The sequence below is a fragment of the Fundulus heteroclitus genome, unplaced genomic scaffold (genome assembly GCF_011125445.2).
Source record: "Fundulus heteroclitus isolate FHET01 unplaced genomic scaffold, MU-UCD_Fhet_4.1 scaffold_217, whole genome shotgun sequence".
Taxonomy (NCBI): domain Eukaryota; kingdom Metazoa; phylum Chordata; class Actinopteri; order Cyprinodontiformes; family Fundulidae; genus Fundulus; species Fundulus heteroclitus.
The window spans coordinates 242,907-265,072 of NW_023396629.1; the positions used below are offsets into that span (position 1 = coordinate 242,907).

Below are 22,166 nucleotides of genomic sequence, written 5' to 3' on the forward strand. Positions count from 1 at the left end.
ATGGCTGAAAGCATGAAAGTGGTGTTTTTTTTTTCTCCACCATCTAGTATCCTGCAGTTCCATGGGGATAATGGCACATTTACTGGGAAGGAAGAAAATAGCCTCAAAGCTCATTTGGATTTGGATTAAATTTCAGTGAAAATTTAGCGGATGGGCTGATTAAGGCTGCTTCTATTGTGCATCACCAATGAAGCAGCTAAAGGCTGTGCAGTGCTTTGATATCCCAGATCAGGCTCTTATTTCCCGAAAAACTTGTTTTTGGCTTCTTTTTTTTAATGAAGGGGGGCATTGGAGTTATAATGCAGTGAACTGGAGTGAAACGGATGTTCCCTTAGCAAAAAAAAAAAAAAAAGGACGAATAAAAAATTAACAAATCAAAAACAGAGGTCAAATTGTTTACCTAAACTGCTGAAGTTAAGTCCAAATAAACGTTTTGTGCAGGTTTGAGAGTGGAGTCTTAATTGGACAAAGAAAAACAAAAAAGGATTCGAGGATCTATTGCCAAACGCAATAAACCTTCCATGGCTTTCAGCTATTCCATCTTGCAATTCTCAGGGGCTCTTTGCAAATAAATGCAGAAAGCAAGTCAAAGTAGCAGAACACATAAAGGTATGAAGGGGTGGAAAGATACGAAAGGATACGTCCAAAATGACATAACCATCAAAATTGACACAAGCATCCCAGAACTGTCGTGATACAGACCAGACTACGGCATATTTTGCTTTATTTTGCCAATTGTAACACAACCTCCTTTTTACAGTAGATATCATAATGCAGCTTTGCAGCGTGTAAAATGCGATGTTCACTCCTCAGGCAAGCTATAAATTCACCTCGGATTTGATTTGACGTGACGAACTGAATGTTTAGGCGAAAGGAAAGCAGCGACAGAACTCATTGCAAAAACAGTTTGGCTTACATAACCGTATATCAGAGAGCCGCGCGCCTGTGTCTGACATGGTACGTCAAGCTACAGTTATAAAACCAGCATTAGAGCGAGCAGATCCCTTAACTCAAAGCTGGTGGCTTGAAGAATGTAGGAGATCCACATTAGCATTAAAGGAGTAAAACTTGCAGATCAAAATCACAGCAGCTCTTTTTTTTTTAACAAGCCTCAATCCTTCAGCAAATAATTAGACAGTTTTAAAATACTGCAAGCTTTTTAATCCCGTTTGAGTCAAAAAGTTGTGTCAGACCATGTGTTTACTAATAAATGCATTGAATCATTCTAATTATTTCATTATAGCTGTGTGGCCTGAGGACAGGAGCTACAGATAATATTGAGTGTCTCTTCCTTCCTCCCACTCATCCTGCAGGATCTCAGCTAGTTCTGTGGGAAGCCCTCAATTATTCATGATGAAAGATGGTGGCTGGATCTTTACGTCTCTATTAAAAGTGGAGGTCAAACAGAAAGCAAACTGAACGGACTGGATGCAACATGTAGTAAATAGGATTGTTAATCTCTCAATAGAAACATGATCAGTAACAGTATTTGACTCCCATGCTAAAGTGCACATAATCTGTAGTCTTTACCCTGAAATCCCTGGAAAGTCTTAGCTACAGAAGCGACGCTCTGAACTGCAAAACACCCCACAGGGTCACCAATCCACCAAACACATCACCCAAAACCTAGAAAAAACGTTTTACGACTGATAGTGAAAGTTATTTTATTTGCAAACGTGATCAATTAAAAAGGCCAGAAGTATGGGAACTCCTTGAGCTCTTGTTGAGTCAGTGTATTTTAAATTATATAGAAATAAGACTTAATACAGTAAGTTGGTTTATTTTGTGTCTGTGATTTGTTATTGACACATTTGTGTACATTGATAGTCTGTAGGGCAACTGTAAGAGAGCATATGGATGCAATTCCAATTCTGTATGTACCTAAAATGCATAATCTATCAGTTATTTTTACTTCATTTATTGTTATTTCGTCCTTGTTCATTTAATTTCTCAGTCCAGAAACCGACATGATGTTGTTGCAACGCTGACATCAGTGTGCAGTGACAAATAAACTTCTTATCTTATCTGGGTGGATAAATGGATTAGACTCTTCTCCAAAGCACCGATCCCATCTGTTAGGTTAAAGAAAAAGCTGAGGCGTAAAGGGAGGCTCTCGATTTACTGATCTGTCTCCACGTTCCAACTCTCAGCTCTGGTTATGAGATTTGGATCATGGCTAAAAATGGTGATCCTGGATACCTATGGCTGAAATGAGCTCAGGGATAGGCCGAGGAGGTCCATCCTCCAGAATGATGGGCAGACATGATAAGCAGCAATACTTAAGTAGGCTGTAGTTTTATACAATGCTCAGCTGGTACAAAGGAGCTGCAAGTTTCCAAAGAAAATATCTCCCTAACTATTACACCTCCACCAGCAGCCTAAACCCACCTTACTACTGGTTACACAACTTCTGACCAAACTTTATGAAGGTTTCAGCTGAAATCAAGACGTATCGGTTGTTTTTCAATCTGTTAGTATACAATTTTGGCCACCCTGTGCAAATTCTAGCTTTATTTTGCTGTTTTAGTTGCCAGGAGTGGCACCCAGCTTCGTTTTTTTGCTCCAGTAGATCTTCATCTAGGTCTGACGTGTTGTGCGATTAGAGATGGTTTTCTGCATACCTTGATCATAAAAAGTTATTTCAGCTGACGGGGGTCGTTTTATCTTCTTCATCCCAATCTGTTAATTCTCCAAGCCATTTGTCCTCCATACAACCTGTGCTCACTAGATATTTTGTCCTTTTGGATCATTCTCTGAAGACCAGAGGAATGGTTGTGCGTTAAAGTCCCAGTGGTCGGGAATTTCTGTAATATTCAAACCAGCTTGTCTGGTGCAAACAACTATGCAATGTTCAGGTTTATTTAAATGCCCTTTCATAATATTTGGTGCACTCCATGTTTGCCTGAAAACAGCAAAAATTGTGTAAAGCCAGATTTCTGCCAAAGCTGAATGTGCTGTTAAGTCAGATATGCTATTTACAATTTGACTTCGGCCCAAAACAACAACACCATGCTGTCCATTACCCCACATTCAGGCATCTATTCCAGCTTATACTGCCAGTGTTTATTTATGCGACATGTAACTGGGAATACCCAGAGCATAATTATAAAGTAAAGCGGTACTCAAGTGGTGTTTGAAATGCAAAACACCAGGCTACCCCAATCCAAATTATTCCTTTCTGGGGGTGAAAACAATACAGTGAGTGGGCAAGCGAACAAGTAAGCATTTCAAACACAGCGACTGAGTGATAAACAAGCTTTGCGTTCGTCCGTACACAGCTCCTCACTCCTTGTTCACTGCTTGAAATCTTACAATTTTGGCTGAACACACAAGAAAAAACTTCATATCAAAATTGCAACCCCCATTAATATCCAATTATCAGTAAGTGATTATCATGGCAAAGGTTTGTCTGTGTCAAAGGCAAATGTCACAAAAGTCTGTGCACAGGAACCCGTCCACATGATATTATCTTACAGAAAACAAGTATAATCAGACTACAGTCAGAATATTCTACCATACATTTAACCCCCTAATTATTCAGATCTCTGGTAATTTAAAAAATATATTTTACTTTCAATCAACACGCTTGTTTTTGATTGGAAATGAGACAGGCAACCATCAAAAGATAAAACAATATAAAAGCAAGAGCAATATTGCAAAATATAATTTATTTGTGTTATTAGAATATCAGAATACCATACAATAATCAGTGGAAAAAATTTTAGCGGCACTACAGCAATCAAACCCTTTCCCATAATTGTTTCCTCTACTATTTTAACTGTTTATCTTTGATGATAAGCTTCCCCCAGAAACATGTTGGTAAAATAAAAGATTACTTTAACCTAAATCTACCAGGAGTGTGGATAATCTTGGGATTAACTGTATTAAAGGTTCAATTTTATAGGAGGAAGTAAATGTTTGCTTACTGGTACTACATACTGTATATGTAGCATGAACCAACCTTTGTACATTGACCTTTTTATCTTGAAAAACTCTTTTCCTAGGTTTAGCTGAGTAGCTAATCTCATTTTACAGGCTAAATATACCTTTACTTCAGCCAAAACAATCCATCTTCCTTAAAGCATATAGATAATCTCTCATTATATGATGAAAGATAGTCTTTCATCATAATGAAATTATTGTTTCCTTTCAATGAAATAAGCCGCAATTAACCAATGCAAGGTTCTGACTAAGAAACTGTGTTAATCCTTATAAACTGTTAAATCTTTTAAAATATCTTCAATGTGCAAAGAAACTCTTAGCAGACGCTTTGTTTTAGTTCAGAGAAAAATGCTTTGGATAAAAATGCTGCATCTGAGAGGCTCTCTGGCTCACAGAGTGAGAACTTTATCCAATTGGCTAACTTCAGCCTCGCTTTAGCTCACTGGCTGGATAATATGTCCCAACCCCCACATTCCCCTAAAGTCTGCTTTTGATTTGCTGATCAGCAATGGTTCCAATGGGTCGGGTGAGCGAGCAGTCCTCACAACCGAACTCTCAGAAAGAGTTCGTCCACGCAAGAAGCTTGACCCGGTTAACTAGGCTTGATCATCCCGATGAATGGACTGAGCTGAAATAACACTTTTAAAGAAATAGCGTCTCATTCACCCAACTAAATTAACAATGCTCACACATTCACACATCTTGGTTGTTTGTTTAACATTTTGTGTCATGCAAACTTGTCATATTATGAATAAAATCTTACATGACCTGTTTTATTTGTACGCTTCCCTCATCTCTTAGACATAATGCTCAAGACTTCAATAACTTTTTCTTAGTGCACCCTCTTTGCATTTATGACCCAATTTCGAAACCCAAAGTGAAGATCCTTCAGGATTTTTAAACCCGAGGCAAAAAAGACTCCCGCCGCGACCGCTGTGAGTGTAGCAGGCCTGTTCAAAATATGTCTCCAAGATAAAAAGAGAGTCAAAAGGGGGCCAAATATCCACTCTCTGATTCTCTCTGTTATACATTTCTTTGTAATAACCCTCTTATAACCTCATCTAAACAGTGTTTCTGTTTATAACTGAGAATTGGACATTTTGATAACTTTTAGGTTTTTAGACTATTGTTCCATTATGTCAGTCAACAAGTAGTTTGTGCTTCATAGTTAAAATTGCCTCTGTTACTTTAGTGTTTACCTGTTTATTAGTTATCTAGATGATCTAGATTAGCTTCATTTTGTAAGTGATGAGCAGGTACTGATTAATATAAGACATAAGATTTCTTCCTATGTACTGTAGTAAACATTTTCCATGTTTCTCTTTCAGTAAAAAAATAATAATAAGAAATCTCAGCTTCATGCTTAATTAGAAAAATCAAGGATGCTTCAGAGGAAATACATTTTACTGATAAGTCACAAGACTTCCTTGATACCAATAAGTGGTGAAAACTGGTTTAATTACAAATCTTGAACTTACTTAAAGTGATTAAGAGTCGCTTTATCTTCTCTGGCCCTTTGGGATGAGTTTTTGTGCAGCTTATACATTTTCAGTCCATTAAAAATTTAGTATGAGCTAGGTCACTATATGACTATACAATTCAGAATGGCAACAAATAAAGGCCGCAGATTATTAAACACCTCAACTTTATTTATTTATTTATTCTTTTGCCTTGGTAATACTTCATTTGCTCAACAGGGAAAACAATACATTCTTAGAGGTTTGAAACTCAATGAAACCAATGTTTTTTCTCATCATCACCTATAGTGCAATCTATAAGTTAAACCTTAATTAGGTCTAAGTAAAAAGTTGATTGAAATAACAAAGAGAGGAGAAGTGAATTTGAGTTTATGTAGTAAAATGGGCAAAGCAGGCTACAGATAAACAAGAAGTAGAACTGTGACACTTCATTTATAATTACTGAAATGTCGGTGCATAGGAGGCAGACATACAGCGATTGAAGGGCAGCTTTAAAATTTACCACAAGCTCTCAGATTAGTAATAAGATGTCTTATTGCTCAACTAGATATAACTGGTGGATCTGCTTGCCAGGGGATGACTTTGAAAAGACATGACACGGTAAAGTCTCCCACAGGTCTTTCATCTGATATGCTGGGGTTTGTGTGGGCTTCTGATTGCACTATATTTCATTAACTTTACTTCAGCAGTTGGTTTTGATGTTTTCCCAGACTTTAAAGCCATAACAAATTGGGTTATTGTGACCCTTCCTAACTAATAAAGGAGAGTTTCGACAACAAGCCTCCATTTCTGGGCAACCACTGACAGACACCATGTTAAACGACCATCTTTCTTGTAGAGTTGGTCTGTGAGACGTGTTATAAAAAGCAAAGCAAGATAGCATTAAAATATTTATCAAGTTTTGTGATAAAAATGTTGTATCAAGGTTAGCTCAAGCCTGAACTGAGAAGTTCTTTGGTGCACCAAAAATTACAACCCAAAAATTAATGAATCCATCTGTTCTTGTGCTGATGACCCATGTTTCTTAAAGACCATATGGACTTTGGAAGGGGTTATTTTTGTCACAATCCTAAGGTGTTTGGTTATTTACTAGTTTTTAGGGTCCTTGGATTGTGCATCTTTCAGTTAGAGTTTGTTTTGTGTATAGTTTACCTGTGTTTCATGCCCTTCTAGTTTCCCGCCTCCCCTGCTGTGTGTATTTTTGTTGATTGTTACTCACCTGTTTGTTATCCAGTTGATTACTTCTCTGCGTAGGTTCCTGTTTTTGGTTCGTTATTTGCGGATCCTCTGTTAACCTACCTTTTTTAACCTTACCTGAGGTCCCGTCCTGTGTTCTGGCCATTAAAATTATTAACCTTTATGATGGCTCTGAGTCGCCTTCGCTGCTTTGTGGTCCTCGACAACCGCAAATCGTGAACGTTGTTATAGAAAAAGATCGCTTTGCAGCAGGTGGTGCTTATTTGCATGTTCTTGATATTGAAATAATTTGTTTTGTTTATTACTTTTCAATAATTGTTACAACACAATAAATGACCTGCCTGTAGTGATGTGTAAATATGAAGTGTAATTGTTACATTACTATAGACACGAGTGATTTTATGCAGAATACAAAATCATGAGGATGTGATGTTAAATGTTACCAGTAGGGGTGGAAATTAGCTCCCGCCAACAGCGGGAGAGTAGTGAGTAAATCTCACCTTGGCCGTTTGAAAACTGGAGGTAAAGTAATACATCATCCGCATAAAGACTAATTTATGCTCATTTTCATGCTCTTTATACCTTTAATGTCTTTAGTTTGTCTGATTGCTGCTGCTAGTGTTTCAATAAAAATAGCAAACAATGAGGGGGATCCTTGCCAAGTGCCCGTCTGGAAACAAAAGCTGGAAGATGTTTGGTTATTTGTCCTGACACATGCTGTTGGGGAACAAGTTTCAGTCTCTACAATTGACCTGTTGAGGGCTGTTAGACTGCTAAATCTAAAAAAAATATCTATAAAAAGAATAACTCATTATTGGTGTTTCATTGATGGTAAAAGACAGTGGAGGCAAAAACACATCCAGAGTCGGCCTAAGATTGTTTGGGGTCCTGTGATTGTATTTGAGGCCCCATTTCCATTTTAGGTCCTGATAAGCCAGCCCGTATTGTTTCTTTTAAAATAACACATGATTTAATATGTGAAAGGTGGCTTGTTTTATGTATTGTACGTTGAATAGATCTAAATTTGACGGTTTACTCATAAACAGGACCGGCCTGAGGAAAAAAGCAAACTTTGGAACCTCATTAAATGTGAGAAACGCACAAAGTTTAAAGCTAACCTTTCTTAGGTCTGAGTTCAGAAAATTGATCATGGACACGATTTCTAAATTAATCATCAAGTACTAACCTTTTTTCTGTCAATGCTTAAGTTTAATTCAAACTTCTGATCAACCGAATAGTATTTTTCATGTATTATATATAATATTGTTGCTTACCAAGTTGTGAAATAAAATTTCACAACTTTTCTGTTCCACTTGACTGTATGGGTCAGGAAAGATTACTTAAAACAGTATGAATATTGAGGAAAAAAAACAGACTTAACCCAAAATTGCTTGAATTCACTCTCTACACACTGAACTTACAAGATCTTACCATTTAACCTAACATTCATGTTTTTGGACAGTGGGGGAAGGTAAGAGTACCCAGAAAAAACCCATGCACGCGCAGGGAGAACATGCAAACTCCATGCAGAAAGACCCGCTGTGTTATGATCTGTGTGGTTTTAGGAGGACCCAAATGCAGACAGGATGAAAGTAAGGATTTCATAGGGGAAAAAAAATCAAAAATAAACTTACAGAAGGTGAAATGGTAAAACTAGGAAGAACAACGAAGCTACGAAGAATGGGAAATTAAAAGGAAGAAAACCATCATGGGACAAAGAGAACCAGTGAGAAAAGGAGGGCTAACCATGAGGGATGAAGAACAATTCAATTCAATTTTATTTAAATAGCGGCAGTTCACAACACATGCCATCTCAAGGCAATTTGCAAAGTCAATTCAATCAAATCATCCAGACAGACTAGTTAAAAAATGTTCTATTTAAGGAAACCCAGCAGATTGTATCGACTCACTGGTTTGCAGCATTCACTCCTCCTGAACAGCTGAAACTAATGAGAACATAGGAGCTTAGGTGACACTGAAAGGGAAACAGGGAATGAATGTAACAGGAAACATTACATAGATTCAACTAAGAACTAAACCCACTAACTAATCCACAAAAGTATGACCTAAAATGGTACAAACCAAAACAATAAAACAGAAACCCAAAAACACAAACACCTGAGTATAATAAACACAAGGAAATAACTAAAGGAAGCAGGGTGTCAGACACCTAATAGCAAAGAAATAGTCAAAATACAAACACACGAGAAAAGTCAAAGTCCAATCACCTGGAGATCGTAAAGCTCTGCTTCAGCATGTAGCCCAACTGTTAATGAATTACTTCAAAAACACAGCTACATACTAAATAAACTGCTTTACTGCACCTGCTGCTATATTACCACACCTCCAACAAAACCAATCCTCCAGCATCTCCACCAGCAATAAGGTTGATATGTAACCACGTCCGCCGACAGTGGGGGACAAACGGGTCAGTTGTCCCGGGCCCAGGACAGAGGGGGGGCCCAAAACTGACACTCTGACCATTAAAATGCTCAGAGTGTCAATCAGCGCGTGCGCTGACTGCAGCAGCTTCATGAAAGTCTCTGCGTCTGTGTCACGGCACTTTGCTGCTCCCCCTCCCTTCACATACATGGCTCAGTGGCGCCAGCCAATCAGCACGCAGGCTCAGCTCAGCTCTCTCTCCACTCAACACACAAACAACCGCGCTGCTGATCAGACTCGGAGAGAGAGAGACCGTAGGAGCGGAAGAAAATGAAGAGGGAAAGAAGCGCCGTTTGGCTCTATTTTAATACCTGTAAATGAAATCAAGCTGTATGTTTTGTAAAAAGCCGGTTAAATTAAGTGGAAACACAATAAATTTATATAAGCACGTGTAAAACCATGAGCAAGAAAACGTCGATGAAACTTCTCTCATTGCCCCAACAGACCCACAGACTGACGTCACTGACTTAGACGTCTTAGTCCTCCAGAGAACATCCAGGTAGATAAGAGTGGTGATCTTCAGCAGCAGTTCATGTTAACTTTCAAAGTACATATTATATATCATATGTTACTGGCGCCCATACAGAAAATGTAATTAAGACCTTGAAAGAACCCAGTACATATATCCTATTAAAAAGTGTTATTTAATATAAGATTAGCTAATCCTTTATTTATCCCACGACAGGGAAATTTATAGGATTAAAGCAACAGGCAGGTGCACAAAATACAGACAAAATTACATAAGGACTGAAAGATATAAGAGGTGGATTTGAAAAAAAAAAACCCTCAACATAACATTATTTAATTGTAATAATAAAATAAAAATCACAAAACCCAAAAGGTCAACAGTTTCATGATGCATCAAGCTTAGGGACTGGCTAATATACAGCAGGTCAAAAAAGGCCATATTTTGGCTGCAGTGCTTGCTGTTCTCTTATGAAGAAAAGATCAACCAGTGCACTAAATTCAATAGATGGGTTGAAAATATCCAGTATAAACTACAGAGATTTCCAGGGCATGAAGTATACAGTTAAGCTGACTTTTTTTTGGTGTGTGTGTGTGTGTTTGTGTGTGTGGTGGCGGCAGGTGTAGAGGGGGGGCCCAAAAAGACTGTGTTGTCCTGGGCTCTAGCAAAGCTGTCAGCTGGCCTGTATGTAACAATGTGTCGTGATAGACAACCCTTTCCAAAGAATTTACATTTCACTTACTGTTGAATTAAATTATAGGAGATAGTTAAGTATTAGCTTCATTATTCTTTTAAATGGCCGAACTACAGAGAGAAATACACTGATATGCGGTAGTTAGGAATAAACACTTATTTATATGGAAGGTGTCAGCAGCTCAAATTGGTATATTTTTAAATTTCTTTAAAGCATAGTTCTTTTTACAGAATTAGGAACAGGGCTTCACAATATGTTTCAGTTAAAATGTATTGTTTTGCTGCTGGTATTTTGTGTAACCAAGGATACTATTGTTTGGGGCGCGTCAAATTTGGACTAAGTGTTAAAAAATATTTAAATGTTCACGCCCGATTAACAGATGTTACTGATGTTGAGAAACAAGATCTTTTTAAAATATATATATATATATATATATATATATATATATATATATATATATATATATATATATATATATATATATATATATATATATTTCTGTATCAGAACTTTTGCATTTTCAAAACCTGTTTAGATCGCAGTTCTTCAACCTCTGTCAGCTTAACCTGAGCTACTGGGAAACTGTTTCTGCCTTGTTTACTGTCATGATCAGGCTTCATGAAAACCAAAATGGCAGCCTTCACGTTATGAGCTGTGGGAGGAAAAAAAACCTCCTTTAGTCTCAGCAATGCGAGTCTGGGTGAGTTATCAGGACAGCCTGTCAACTCTCACACACAACTAATGGCTCCTGGTCCTAACAGCCACAACTCGTTTCACTCCCAAGATGATAAAAATAAAGATTTTACAGATCTTGACTATGAGTGGACTTAATACTGACTCAGATACTAAGAGTAAGAATAAGAATTCCTTTATTGTCCTGCAATGGGGACAATAAAGGAATTCCGGTGTGACAGTGGCAAATACATGGACAGTTGCACACAATTATTAGCAATGAGAAAAAAAGAGAAGAAGAAAAAAAGAGCACACCGCTTTGATCTAAAATTAGCTCTAAAGATACACCAAGAGTAGAAGATAAGGGTAAATACCAGAGTAAAATATTGAACAAGGGAAAAAAAAACCTATTTGACATACTGCGACTTTGTGTCGCTACTACTACCCAATGTGCAATGGGACCTAGAAGAAGTACTGCTTTAACTGTGTTGTCTCATCGTCACGACTCATAATGTCCATAATACCTGCGGCAAACTTGTGTTGTGCTATAAAGACAAGTCATGCAAACACATCTACAGTCAGAGTCCAATAGCTTGAAAATGCGCTGTAAAGCCAAACTTTATCTAATAAAAGATTTGAGGTTTATTAATCTGATTTTTCAATACTAATCACAGTAACATTAAAAATCCTCATGTGGATTGAAGAACACCGTATTTCTCTGAAACCTTGTTTGTGTGCTGCAGAAAAAAAAAACCCAAACAACCAAAAAACAAAACAACCAAAAACATTGCCTTAAGCGCGACACACTCGCACAGCTTTTTACAGCGTTGCAGAAGCAAAGCAGGGCTCGGTAATAAAGCCTGAGTTATGATTTATGAGTTATCTCTGGGACATTTGCGACCACTTGCCTGTATGTCACGAGAAACAATCCAATCTGAGACAAGAAATGGAGAGCAGGCTCGGCACTTATTAGATTGACTTCTCAATTTCACTTTCGGGAGAAAATAAGATTTAAGCCTTTACCATCCAAAATATGAAAAAAAGATCAATTCAAAGTGAAGCAGGAGGAAAGAGGGGGGATGCGTGACTTCTCATCTGCTACCCCCCTCCTTCCCTTTTTCTGCTCTTCTTCTGACAGTGCCTTTCCTCAGAGCATTTCCCCAGAGCCTTAGCCCAACCTGCAGAGCTGCCATGTATGGCAACTGTTGAACAAAATGGGCTCTTACAAGAACGAGCCAGAAAATCAATGCAAGGCGGAGATTTCTTTTAAACAGCTGGAATAGAGGTCCAGAAACAAAAAACAAAACAAAACAAAGAGAGCGGAGAAAGGCTACGCAAGGATCTGCAAGGTGAAAAGGAGAATCCAAGATAAAAAGCATGCACTCCCCTTAGCCGCGTTAGGTTGTTTAATTTCATGCGAAGGCATTTGGGTTTTCCGCATTGTTTTTCATACTCGCAGGTATGAGTCCAACAGTGAGACGCTGCTGCTGTTTGGATGTTTGCAGTGGAGGCTGTGAAAGACGCAGCACTTGCTAATGAGCATACAGGGAGGCTTTGCCTTGTTGTTTTCTTGAATGTTATTTTGAAACATTGCAACAGAGAGGCAGGGGCGGGTAGTTAACTCAAGCTGTCAGAAAAAATAAATCTTTCAATCTGGGTTAATTACTCAGGGAGAAAGCCTCATCATTACCACTAGAGATGTTATTTTTCCCCTCCTTCTCCTTGTTGAGGTACATATTATTTCATTCAAGCTGGAATATCTCAACTGTCAGCACTAAATGTCAATGTTTAGCCCATTCCAGTCGTGTCCTGTTTCCCACCAAAATTCCTGTTTGAAACATTTTTACATTTCTCTTTTGGCAGCATCCTACATGCCAAAAATGGTAGGCTTGAACAAATACTTTGATCTTCCAATAAGGAAAAAGTCAGGATGTATTTATTTATGTTTACATTTTGCAAAGGATTGTGAAGAACCCGATTTTTTTGCATATGTATAAATATCTAATAATTGGCTAAATTTACCTCTGAAAATATTCAGCACCTACATTAGTTTCCAGGGATACTTGTTGGATGCTTTGATTAGTTATTCAAACATTGGAAAGTGTTTTAAAGAATCTAATCAATGAACTATTTAAGAACCCAAGACTATGAAACCTCTGTTTTATTTTTTTAACAGTTTTTTTTTATTTATTATTTTACCATCACACCGTTGACATGTACAATTAGAGCCAGCAAATCCCAAAATGTGATGGCAATTACCCTTCTGTGTCAGGTGGGGGACTAAATAAAGACAGTAGAGCCATGCAGTTATTGAATTAAAACAGTTCAAACTTTACAAAAACAATCATGATTACAGATGACCTCTTTCAGCCTCGATTTGCATCTGCATGCTTTCAGAGATTTCACATTTCATCACAGGCCTGTTTGGATCTGGGATCTAATATATTAAGTGTAAATAACACAAAATTGTGGGAAATTCTTACACACAATGAAATGTCTTCTCACTTGCAATTCACTAAACCAGTCAGTATAATATAATAGGGGAAACCGAGGCTTTAGGCCCTTATTGAATTCCCAAATTAAATTCCAACCAAGCAACATGTTTTTAGATTAATTCTCCACCACACACAGCTCAAAGAAACTCGTGCTAAGCACATTGCATTTTGTCGCACTGTTTGAAGCAGCCTGTTGTCTGAAGCAGCCTGCTGTCTGAATGAAATGTGTCATCTTTTATTTTTTGTATTCTTAAGTGAATTAAATGGTTCATTGTGGGCGTAAAAGCAATATTTTCCAATTACATTTTATTTATCCATCCATTTTCTTGTTTATTTCATTGGTTACAAGAGATGATGACAGTGATTCTACAACCCATTCACAATAACTTATAGTTTGCGATGGATACGGATGCATTTTGTTTAACATCAATAAGCACAGAAAGTAAAAAAAAAGAGTGTTGTCTTTTTTGTTTAAATAACCACAATGTCCTAATTTGTAGTTTGATATGTTGTTTTACACATTTTGTTAGGTATTGTTCCTCAACAATTCAGAAACAAATGGCACAGTGCCTTGTAAAATTATTCATACTCGTGTTGCATCAGTTTATAACTACAAACTTCAATTAATTTTATTGGGACTTCACTAGAAAGACCAATTTCTTTTAAAGTGCAATTACAAAGTGGAATGAAATGAGATTGTTTGACAAACTTTAAAAATACACATTTTGAAAAGTGCTGTTTTTTGTGGCGTGTCTCTTTAAATGTTTAAAAATGGAGACTATGATTTTAAACCATTCAGCTACGTAAAACAGGTTAAGATCAGATTGGATGGAGCTCATATGTGGACAATACTTCTGAAGTCATGCAACAAATTCTCAGTTAGATTTAGGTCTGGACTTCAGTGGTGGCTGGTGATAGAGTTTTCTTTCATGGGACAAACTAGAGGTCGGGTTGTCCGCCCTCCCCAAGGTATTTAAAGCATTAAAATGAGGAGGCTGTTGAACTAAAATAACCCAAAATAAACTCTCAGTGGGATGGGAATGCTGAAAAATCTAATGTCAGACACATTTTATGAGAGAACAGATGTAATAATCACTTTTTATTTTGTAAATCATGTTTACTACTGTATGTCTAATTATTTTTACTGGTTCCCCCTATTGATAGGCCACCACTGCTGGACTTTGACTGGGACATCCTGAAAAAGGAACTCGTTTCATCGGAGTTCAGCCTGTATGCTTAATACTGTTGCTCAGTTGGGAAGTCAACCTCTGTCTCAGTCTCTTACAGGATTCCCCTCGAAGAAAACATGTCAGTGGATCCATCCAGCTTCTTGTCCACTCTTAGCATCTTTCCTGTCCCTGCTGAACTAAAGCATCCATACAACATAATATCGCCACATTGTACCCAATGACACTGTGTTTGTCATTGGGTATTGCATGTTCAGGGGGTGTACAGTGTCCACAAAGTGCTCTTTTTTCATTTTAGTTCTTTGATTTCTTATAATATGTTGGAGTTCTGAAAAATGTCGCTGAATGAATCATTCATCTTAATAAATATTTGACTGAAATGAGGTAATTTCACCTTTTACCAGACTGAAATGCTCATCAAGAAAAGAGATATCTGCTCTTTTCTTTAGCAGGTTGGCCTCCGAGGGGCGACCTGATTTATTTCTTTTTTAATTAACAAATGAAGGGCGTGGCTGGATTTGTCTCTGTTTGGTTTAAACCTTTGAAGTGGAAGGCTTGGTTATGTCAGCAGAAAGGTGCCATCACAGAATTAAAAATCACGCTTACGTAACCCTGACAGACTCATACAAGCTCTAACAGAGTGGAGATGAGTGAAGAAATAAGCATAAAAAAAAATATAAGCTTTGAAGTCTTTATTAGCATGGACCTCTCCATTGCTAGTCAAAGGAAGGCTTGTGCCTAATATCTCCTGCTGTCACAGGGTAAAAAGTGGGGTACACTCCTGGGTTGCCAGTCTATCGCATACCACATGATGCAATTAGAATAGATAGATTTGACATTGACATATTCAAGAGACTAAGTTTATAGGGGTTATTGCCAATAATAAGTTAAACTGGAAACCAAGCATTGGGTTGCCAGGATGCAAAAATGTCAAACTTCATGCTAAGAAAAATACTCAATATCTTCAGAGGTGGATAGTAACTTGTTACATTTACTTGAGTAACTTTTTGAACAAAATTTACTTTTATGAGTAGTTTTACTGCATTGTACTTTTTACTTTTACTTGAGTAAAAGTATATGACTCAACTATCGCTACTCTTACTTCTGTAAAATTTCTGGCTACTTGACCTGCTGGGAGTAACTTCACAAATAAAGAACATACTTGTTTTAACCAAACGTGGACTAGAGAGACAAAAAGTTAGAGTTTATGTTAAAGTGAGACTTCTTATTTGTACACAACCCTTATTTTAATGTTATTTTCTATCTACTGAGCTCATTGAGCCATTTCGAGGTCAAATGAATGTACAGTAAACAGTGGATATTGTCATTGGAAGTACTTTGCACTGTTCTAACATACTGTATACACATTAACTGCTGTAAGCATTGTTTTCAAGTTTAATGTTGAAAAAAATATCAAGAAAAGTTTTTTTCTGCCTGAATTTCTTATTTTTCAGTCATTTTATTCTTTGTAAATTTTTCCTTTTCGTCTTTGAAATTCCAGAATTTGCACATAACCTTATATTTTTGTCTGTCTGATCAAGTAATTTACGCTGTTATGATTAGTTACTCAGCACTTGGGTAGCCTTCTTACTGAATACTTTTTTACTCTTGCTTGAGGAATTCCTTGGATGACTACCTTTTACTTTCACTTGAGTAAGACTGTGTTGAAGTAGTGCTACTCGCATTTGAGTGCAATTTTTAGCTACACTACCCACCTCTGAAAATCTTAATACCGTCCTCAATATTCATTACAGGATTCTTTGTTGTAAAGATCACAAAATATAATTACAAGGTAACTATATTTTCACAGTATTAATTGTGCCTAAACCATTAGGTTTATCTCAGAGGAGTCCACAAAACTACTTCTGTCCATTGAGGATTTATGGAGGTTTTACAAGGACTTCCTATTGGTTCAACTCACTGCATGCACCAAGGCATGCACAATATTCCAGAGAAAGAATGACAATCATTCATTGCATACATGTTTTTTTTACAATGGATGGTGTGAATCAAATTTTTATTTTTTTTTAAGGTGGGGTCAATCTATGGTTTAGACTTGCACCCCTCAGTGGTGCACAGGTTAACTTCTCCTTTTTGGTGTTGATTAAATCTTTTTTTTGTCTCTCCCCAGTGTTAACCTCATCATATTGCTGCTGTGTGTGTCTTTTACCAGACAGGCTGTGGGTGCTTCTGCTGCTTTGTGTGCGACACCAGATGCTGCAGTGTTTTATCAGAAGAAGCTGTTGAGCTCTCACAGCCTACGGCCTTGAGGATGACCGTTGAAGCGCCTTCGCCTATCTGTCTGTGTCAAAGCTCCGTCTGGCATAATGCAGCTGGTCTCTAAACAAGTATCTGGATTTCACATTTTATTAAGCATAAATGATTTAGGTATTTTACTTTTATTAACTCAGAGGTTGGATTTCACACTTCAGGTAGGTGCTTTAAAACCATTAGCTTCAGCCTCTCAGTTTTCCATTGGTTTAGTGTCTTTTATCTATCGTTTTATATGGTAGTAAGAACATTGTTAGAACTATAAAGAATGTCCATTTTCACGTTTTAGTTTTTTCTTACATTAAATGTTTTGGAGGCACAGTCAGACCATCGTTCTAAGCAATATACAAGATTTCAAAACAGAGGCTACATTTAGACATCACTCAATAATAAGTCAATATGTAGCCCCGTTTTAGACCTAAATTATTCCCAAGTCCAAACTGTGTTTGATCAAGTAGTTTAGCCCTGATAACTTTACATCCCACACAAACTGAAAATTTGAAGGAAGCACAGCTTGAGTCTGTAGATCATGCAAAACTGAAAGCATCAACTGGAACCGAAACTCAGCTTTACATAAATGATGTGCGGTCTGAACATGTAAAAGTTATTTTTTCCCTCTTTTTCGTTGAAATATTGCAGTTATAACGCCAGCAGATTGTTTAACAAATCTTTGTCTTTTTATTTGGTGAAAGGTACATAGGGAGAGAAAAGTAAATTTAAATGCATATTTATATGCAGTCACTGGAAAAATGGTTTCTCTGCAGTGATGGGTAAACCAGCATAAAATCATGCCGCTTCCACAGAGCAATCAAAATGATCTGATTAACTGTAATTACTAGCAGGAGATCCAGCCGTTTTCTGGGCTGACGCATCCAGTGGTGCATTGACCCAACACCAAAAAAGGAAAGATGTTAGCAATAACCGAAGCAGTTGTTACTGCCGATTAATCAGGAAATGGTTGAAAGGTCATTTCAAAACTATTTTCCTTCAAGTTCAAGTTTCTTCAAGGTCACTATTCTGCACTGGGAAGGATTATTCACCAGTGAAAAAAAAATTCTGGTCATTGTCAAGCTTTCCAGTATATGCAAGAAAATTCAGATTGTGCAATGATCTGAAATTTTACAAGAGTAGAAGTCTTCAAAGCGCTCAGTTAGTATTATAAGTGTTAAAGTTCAATAACAGAACAATAATTGGATTCAATTTAGATTATTTATAAAGCACAGATTCACAACAAATGTTGTTTCAAGGCACTTAACAAGGAAAATTTTAAATTAATATACATATGTCAATTCAATGTAATCATATAGACAGATTCAAAGTGAATTAGATTATTCCAATTAAAACCAGCATATATTATAAAGTCACAGACTTTGCAGCAATCCCTCCTCCAGAATGAGGATGGAGAGACAGTGGACAGTGGACCGAGTCAGGTCGTTAAAGATTGGGGCTTGTTTTTTTGTTCCAGCCACATTCATGACCTGTCACGCTCACCTACTGTGCCTTACAAGTCTTTCTAATACCAAAGTTTTCTGAAGTCAAATGTTAGGGTCATCTGTCTAACAGAGGAAGCCATCAACTGGACAATAGCCTCGCAAAACATCAATCTACAACTGTACGGTTGAAAAAGACACAGATCAATCTGTTGTAATGCCCGTTCAAAGTCCACACATCATTCTGACTGAAATGGAGGGACAGCACCTTTAAAGGGCCGTTGATAAATGGATTTCTGTAACCTCAATGAACAAATGCAATGTTCTAATTAGCCTCTCACGACGATGTGAGAAACTGATAAAGTTACACAGATGACAACTTTAAGAGTTTTGATTCTTTTACTGTCACCGCGTGACAGTAAAAAAAGCGGTGAAATCTTTTTTGAGACAGGATGGACCCAATCAATATATACCAGTACACTGCAAAAATAGAACTAAAAGTAAGTAAAATTTTCTTGAAATTAGTGTATTTGTCCTTGATTTGAGCGGGCAAGCTTACTGTATTTTTTGGACCATAAGGTGCACTAAAGGCGCTCTTAATATTCTTCCCACGTGTGTAATATCACTCCGACCCTTCACTTACACAGCTTACTCCTGAGAGGGAGAGCTATCCGTCTCTGTCGGAAAGGACAGAGTAGTTGGACTACACTGCCCTGTTTCTAACATTAGGCCAAAATAAACTTCACTTTTACATTGAATTAACTTACTAAGTTCATAGTTGCTAGGGCGTACTCTGGGCGCGGGCTGCCTAAAGGCTCCCACATACTCGGGCGTACTGTACGCATACTGTCAGCTGCGTGCTGACTCACTATGGACGTTTTACCCTTCATAGTCGAGCGTACTGTTGCCTACATTTCTTGTGGCAGATTCCTACAATTCCCACTCTTTCTGCCAGTGGGACGAAGCGGCTGAACGAATGGTAAAATGTGTGATTAGCTAGCTGAGCACCTAGAACCGTTTCCTTTCTAGTAGGCTCCCATCGCACACCTGTCAGTGAGAACAGAGACAGTGATGCTGCGCGTCCTTGTGACCTCCTGCTTGGAACAGCTCAGTGCATAGAGCTTGGTGTGACATATAAAACAATTCGATGTAAAGACTTCTTGTTGCTGATACGTTTATAGTGTGATACGTACCTGTATGCGCAGAGTCCACCTTGAGTATGCATGAACCTCTGCGGAGTGAACTACACCCGAGTATGTGGAGGCCTTTACATGAATGCACTTCTAGTTTCGACATTACAGTCAGGCAGTCTTGTAGACAGCTCAGGGGTCGTTGCTTACCAAAGTCATACTTACACATTTTAACAGATTTTTGAGCACATTGTATCACATTTAATCGGTTAGAAAGGTGCACCATCAGTTTTTGAGAAACTTTAAGGATTTTACGTGTGCCTTATCATCCGGAAAATACGGTAAATGATCTGCCAGTGGAATACGATGTTTGCACTTAAAATAGGAACAACTCATCTCCATCATCATATTTCAAGTGCATTGTATCTAATTATCTTATTTTAGGGGTAAATATACTAATTCCATTGGCAGATAATCTTTTTCACCAGCTCAAATAAAGGACAAATACACTAACTTCAAGAAAATGTGACTTACTTTTAGTTCCCTTTTTGCAGTGTAGACACAACAGACACTTTATTTTTTCAACTCAATGGTGGTCAAAGTCTACAAGATTCTGAATCAGCCCCAAAACTAAAGGATAACTTGCCTCTTAATACTTATACTGCTGATTTGCCAGACTTTTAAAGCTAAAATCCTTTTGTTGTAGCACCTTTTTTGTGTAATTTCATTGGATTTGCTTGTTTAAGTCATTCATTCTATTTTGTTGTACTAATTTTATTGATCAATGCTTTTTCACTGTGTGTTTGTAATTACCCTGTAAAGCATCTTGATCAACTTTCCAATTTGTGAAGAGGACCATGGTGCTGTTTCATGCTTTAGACATAAAATTAACATTAGCATTTTGAACCATGGATTGTCTGACTTTTCCTGTCAGTATATTGTAAGTGACTGAACAAGATCCCATGAGGGATGGGTTTAAAAAAAAAACAAAAAACTTTGCATGAATCGTAATTTCCAAACTAGACTGTTTTATACACACAAGTTTTGACGTACTTCCCTAAAAAGCCCTGATACTTCTTAACTAGCTATAATTACTTCACAGCTCAATCCCTCCCTGAGAGGATCCTACACAACAAGCTGCCAACAGAATATAATACGGGACAGAGCTAAAACCGTAGTTTAAAAAACAAAGAAAACGTCATATTAACATTGATTGTGCATGGACTTTGCTTGCACCATCTTACACATTAGAATTAATTAATTTTGTGTTTTAGAATACTGCTGTCATTGCAAGAAAAAAAACTTTTATCAGTTCTCTAATGTTGCCAAGCTAAAGAGCTAAAAGTGTTGGAGGGAAGGCAAGCGTGAGAAACAGCCACCAGGCAAAGCAGGGCTAATGTTTAATTAAGGCAAAACTGGCTTGATGTTTAATTAAGACAAAACTAATCCATCCATTCTGACCCTTGAAGGGATTATTTTCAAGCGAAGGAGTTTTGTATTTGATGAGGTTTTATCTTTCAGTGGTGACTGTTTGGTCATTTTGATTTGTGCACGATCGCCTTGAAGCTAAATCAAGTGGAGAGACTTTTCCAAAATGGCAGAGGACCGGGAATCCCTCTGCTGCGTTCGCTGTGTCGGTGAATGTGTCTTTTGATAAATAGCAACACGATGTCTCACTCTCTCTCTCTCTCTCGCTCTCTCTCACTCACACACTCAAGCACCCACCAGGCCTGGGACTTCCTTCTGGGCACGCTCTGCTTAGTCCACTTGGAGTGAGGGGTCAAGTGGTAAATCAGCTGCCGGCAGATCTTGTTGGTGGATTTGATTGACTCAGTCTCCTGCAACACAGACACAGAGAAATTCAACTGAACCGTGTCACTCATGACATACTAAACACGTTTGAGACTTTACAGTTGAAACCAGATGTTTAAATGCATCATACAACAAGACTAACTTTTTTTCTCGATAGTTTTCTGGAATTTGGCCCCATTCCTCCAGATGGAAGTGCTGGAACTGAGTCAGGCTGAAGCCCGCCTTGCTGACACTCTTTTTCAGCTCTGCTCGATGATTTTCTATTAGACTGAGATCATGGCTTTGTGATGACCGAACACAAAAAATTTCACTATGTTGTCCTTAAGCCTCTTAATGTAATTGTAATATGGCAACATGCTTCGGGTCATTGTCCATTTGGGAGACCCCTGCAGTCTCAGCTTTAAGTTCCTTACCTTTGCCTTGAGAGATTAATTCAACGTCTCCATTTATGTTTCCACACCTGTACCTCACAGCTGGGATTTCAATCAACATTTCAAATTCAGTTTCAGACAATTAGAGTCTTTGTCCCTGAGTGCATTTGCAAACTGGAAACTGACTTTTTATGTTGCTGTTGGAATAATTACGTCTTCCCCGAGGTCAACAAAGGACTCGTTCACATGGGAAAACAACCCTTTCTCTCCAGTCAGCATCTTCACTGGGTCTTTTGCTTTTGTTCTGGGGTTGATTTGCACATTTCACATCGGAACATGTTCATCTCTGAGACGCTGAAGCCGTCTCATTCCTGAAGAGTATGATGGCTGGACATTCCCATGATGTTTATTTTCGCCCATTTCTGTTTGAAAAGACAAACTTGACACCTTCAGGAATCTGAATTTTTTTCTTAAGGATGACCCTGACTTGTCGAGGTCGTAGGGGCATGGTAATCTCAGTTTATGTATGACAGAAAGTGAAATTAAAGGGAAAAAAAACATCACGTGTCTTTATATTAG

At 37.8% G+C, this 22,166-nt stretch overlaps 1 protein-coding gene across 1 annotated transcript in view; it reads right to left on the reverse strand.

Moving 5' to 3' along the window:
• lrrc75bb (leucine rich repeat containing 75Bb) overlaps positions 1-22,166 on the reverse strand; it is a 46,277-nt gene that overhangs the window by 14,582 nt on the left and 9,529 nt on the right. The window contains 1 exon segment of the mRNA XM_036129778.1: positions 21,130-21,242. Coding sequence (XP_035985671.1) covers positions 21,130-21,242 — 113 coding nt within the window.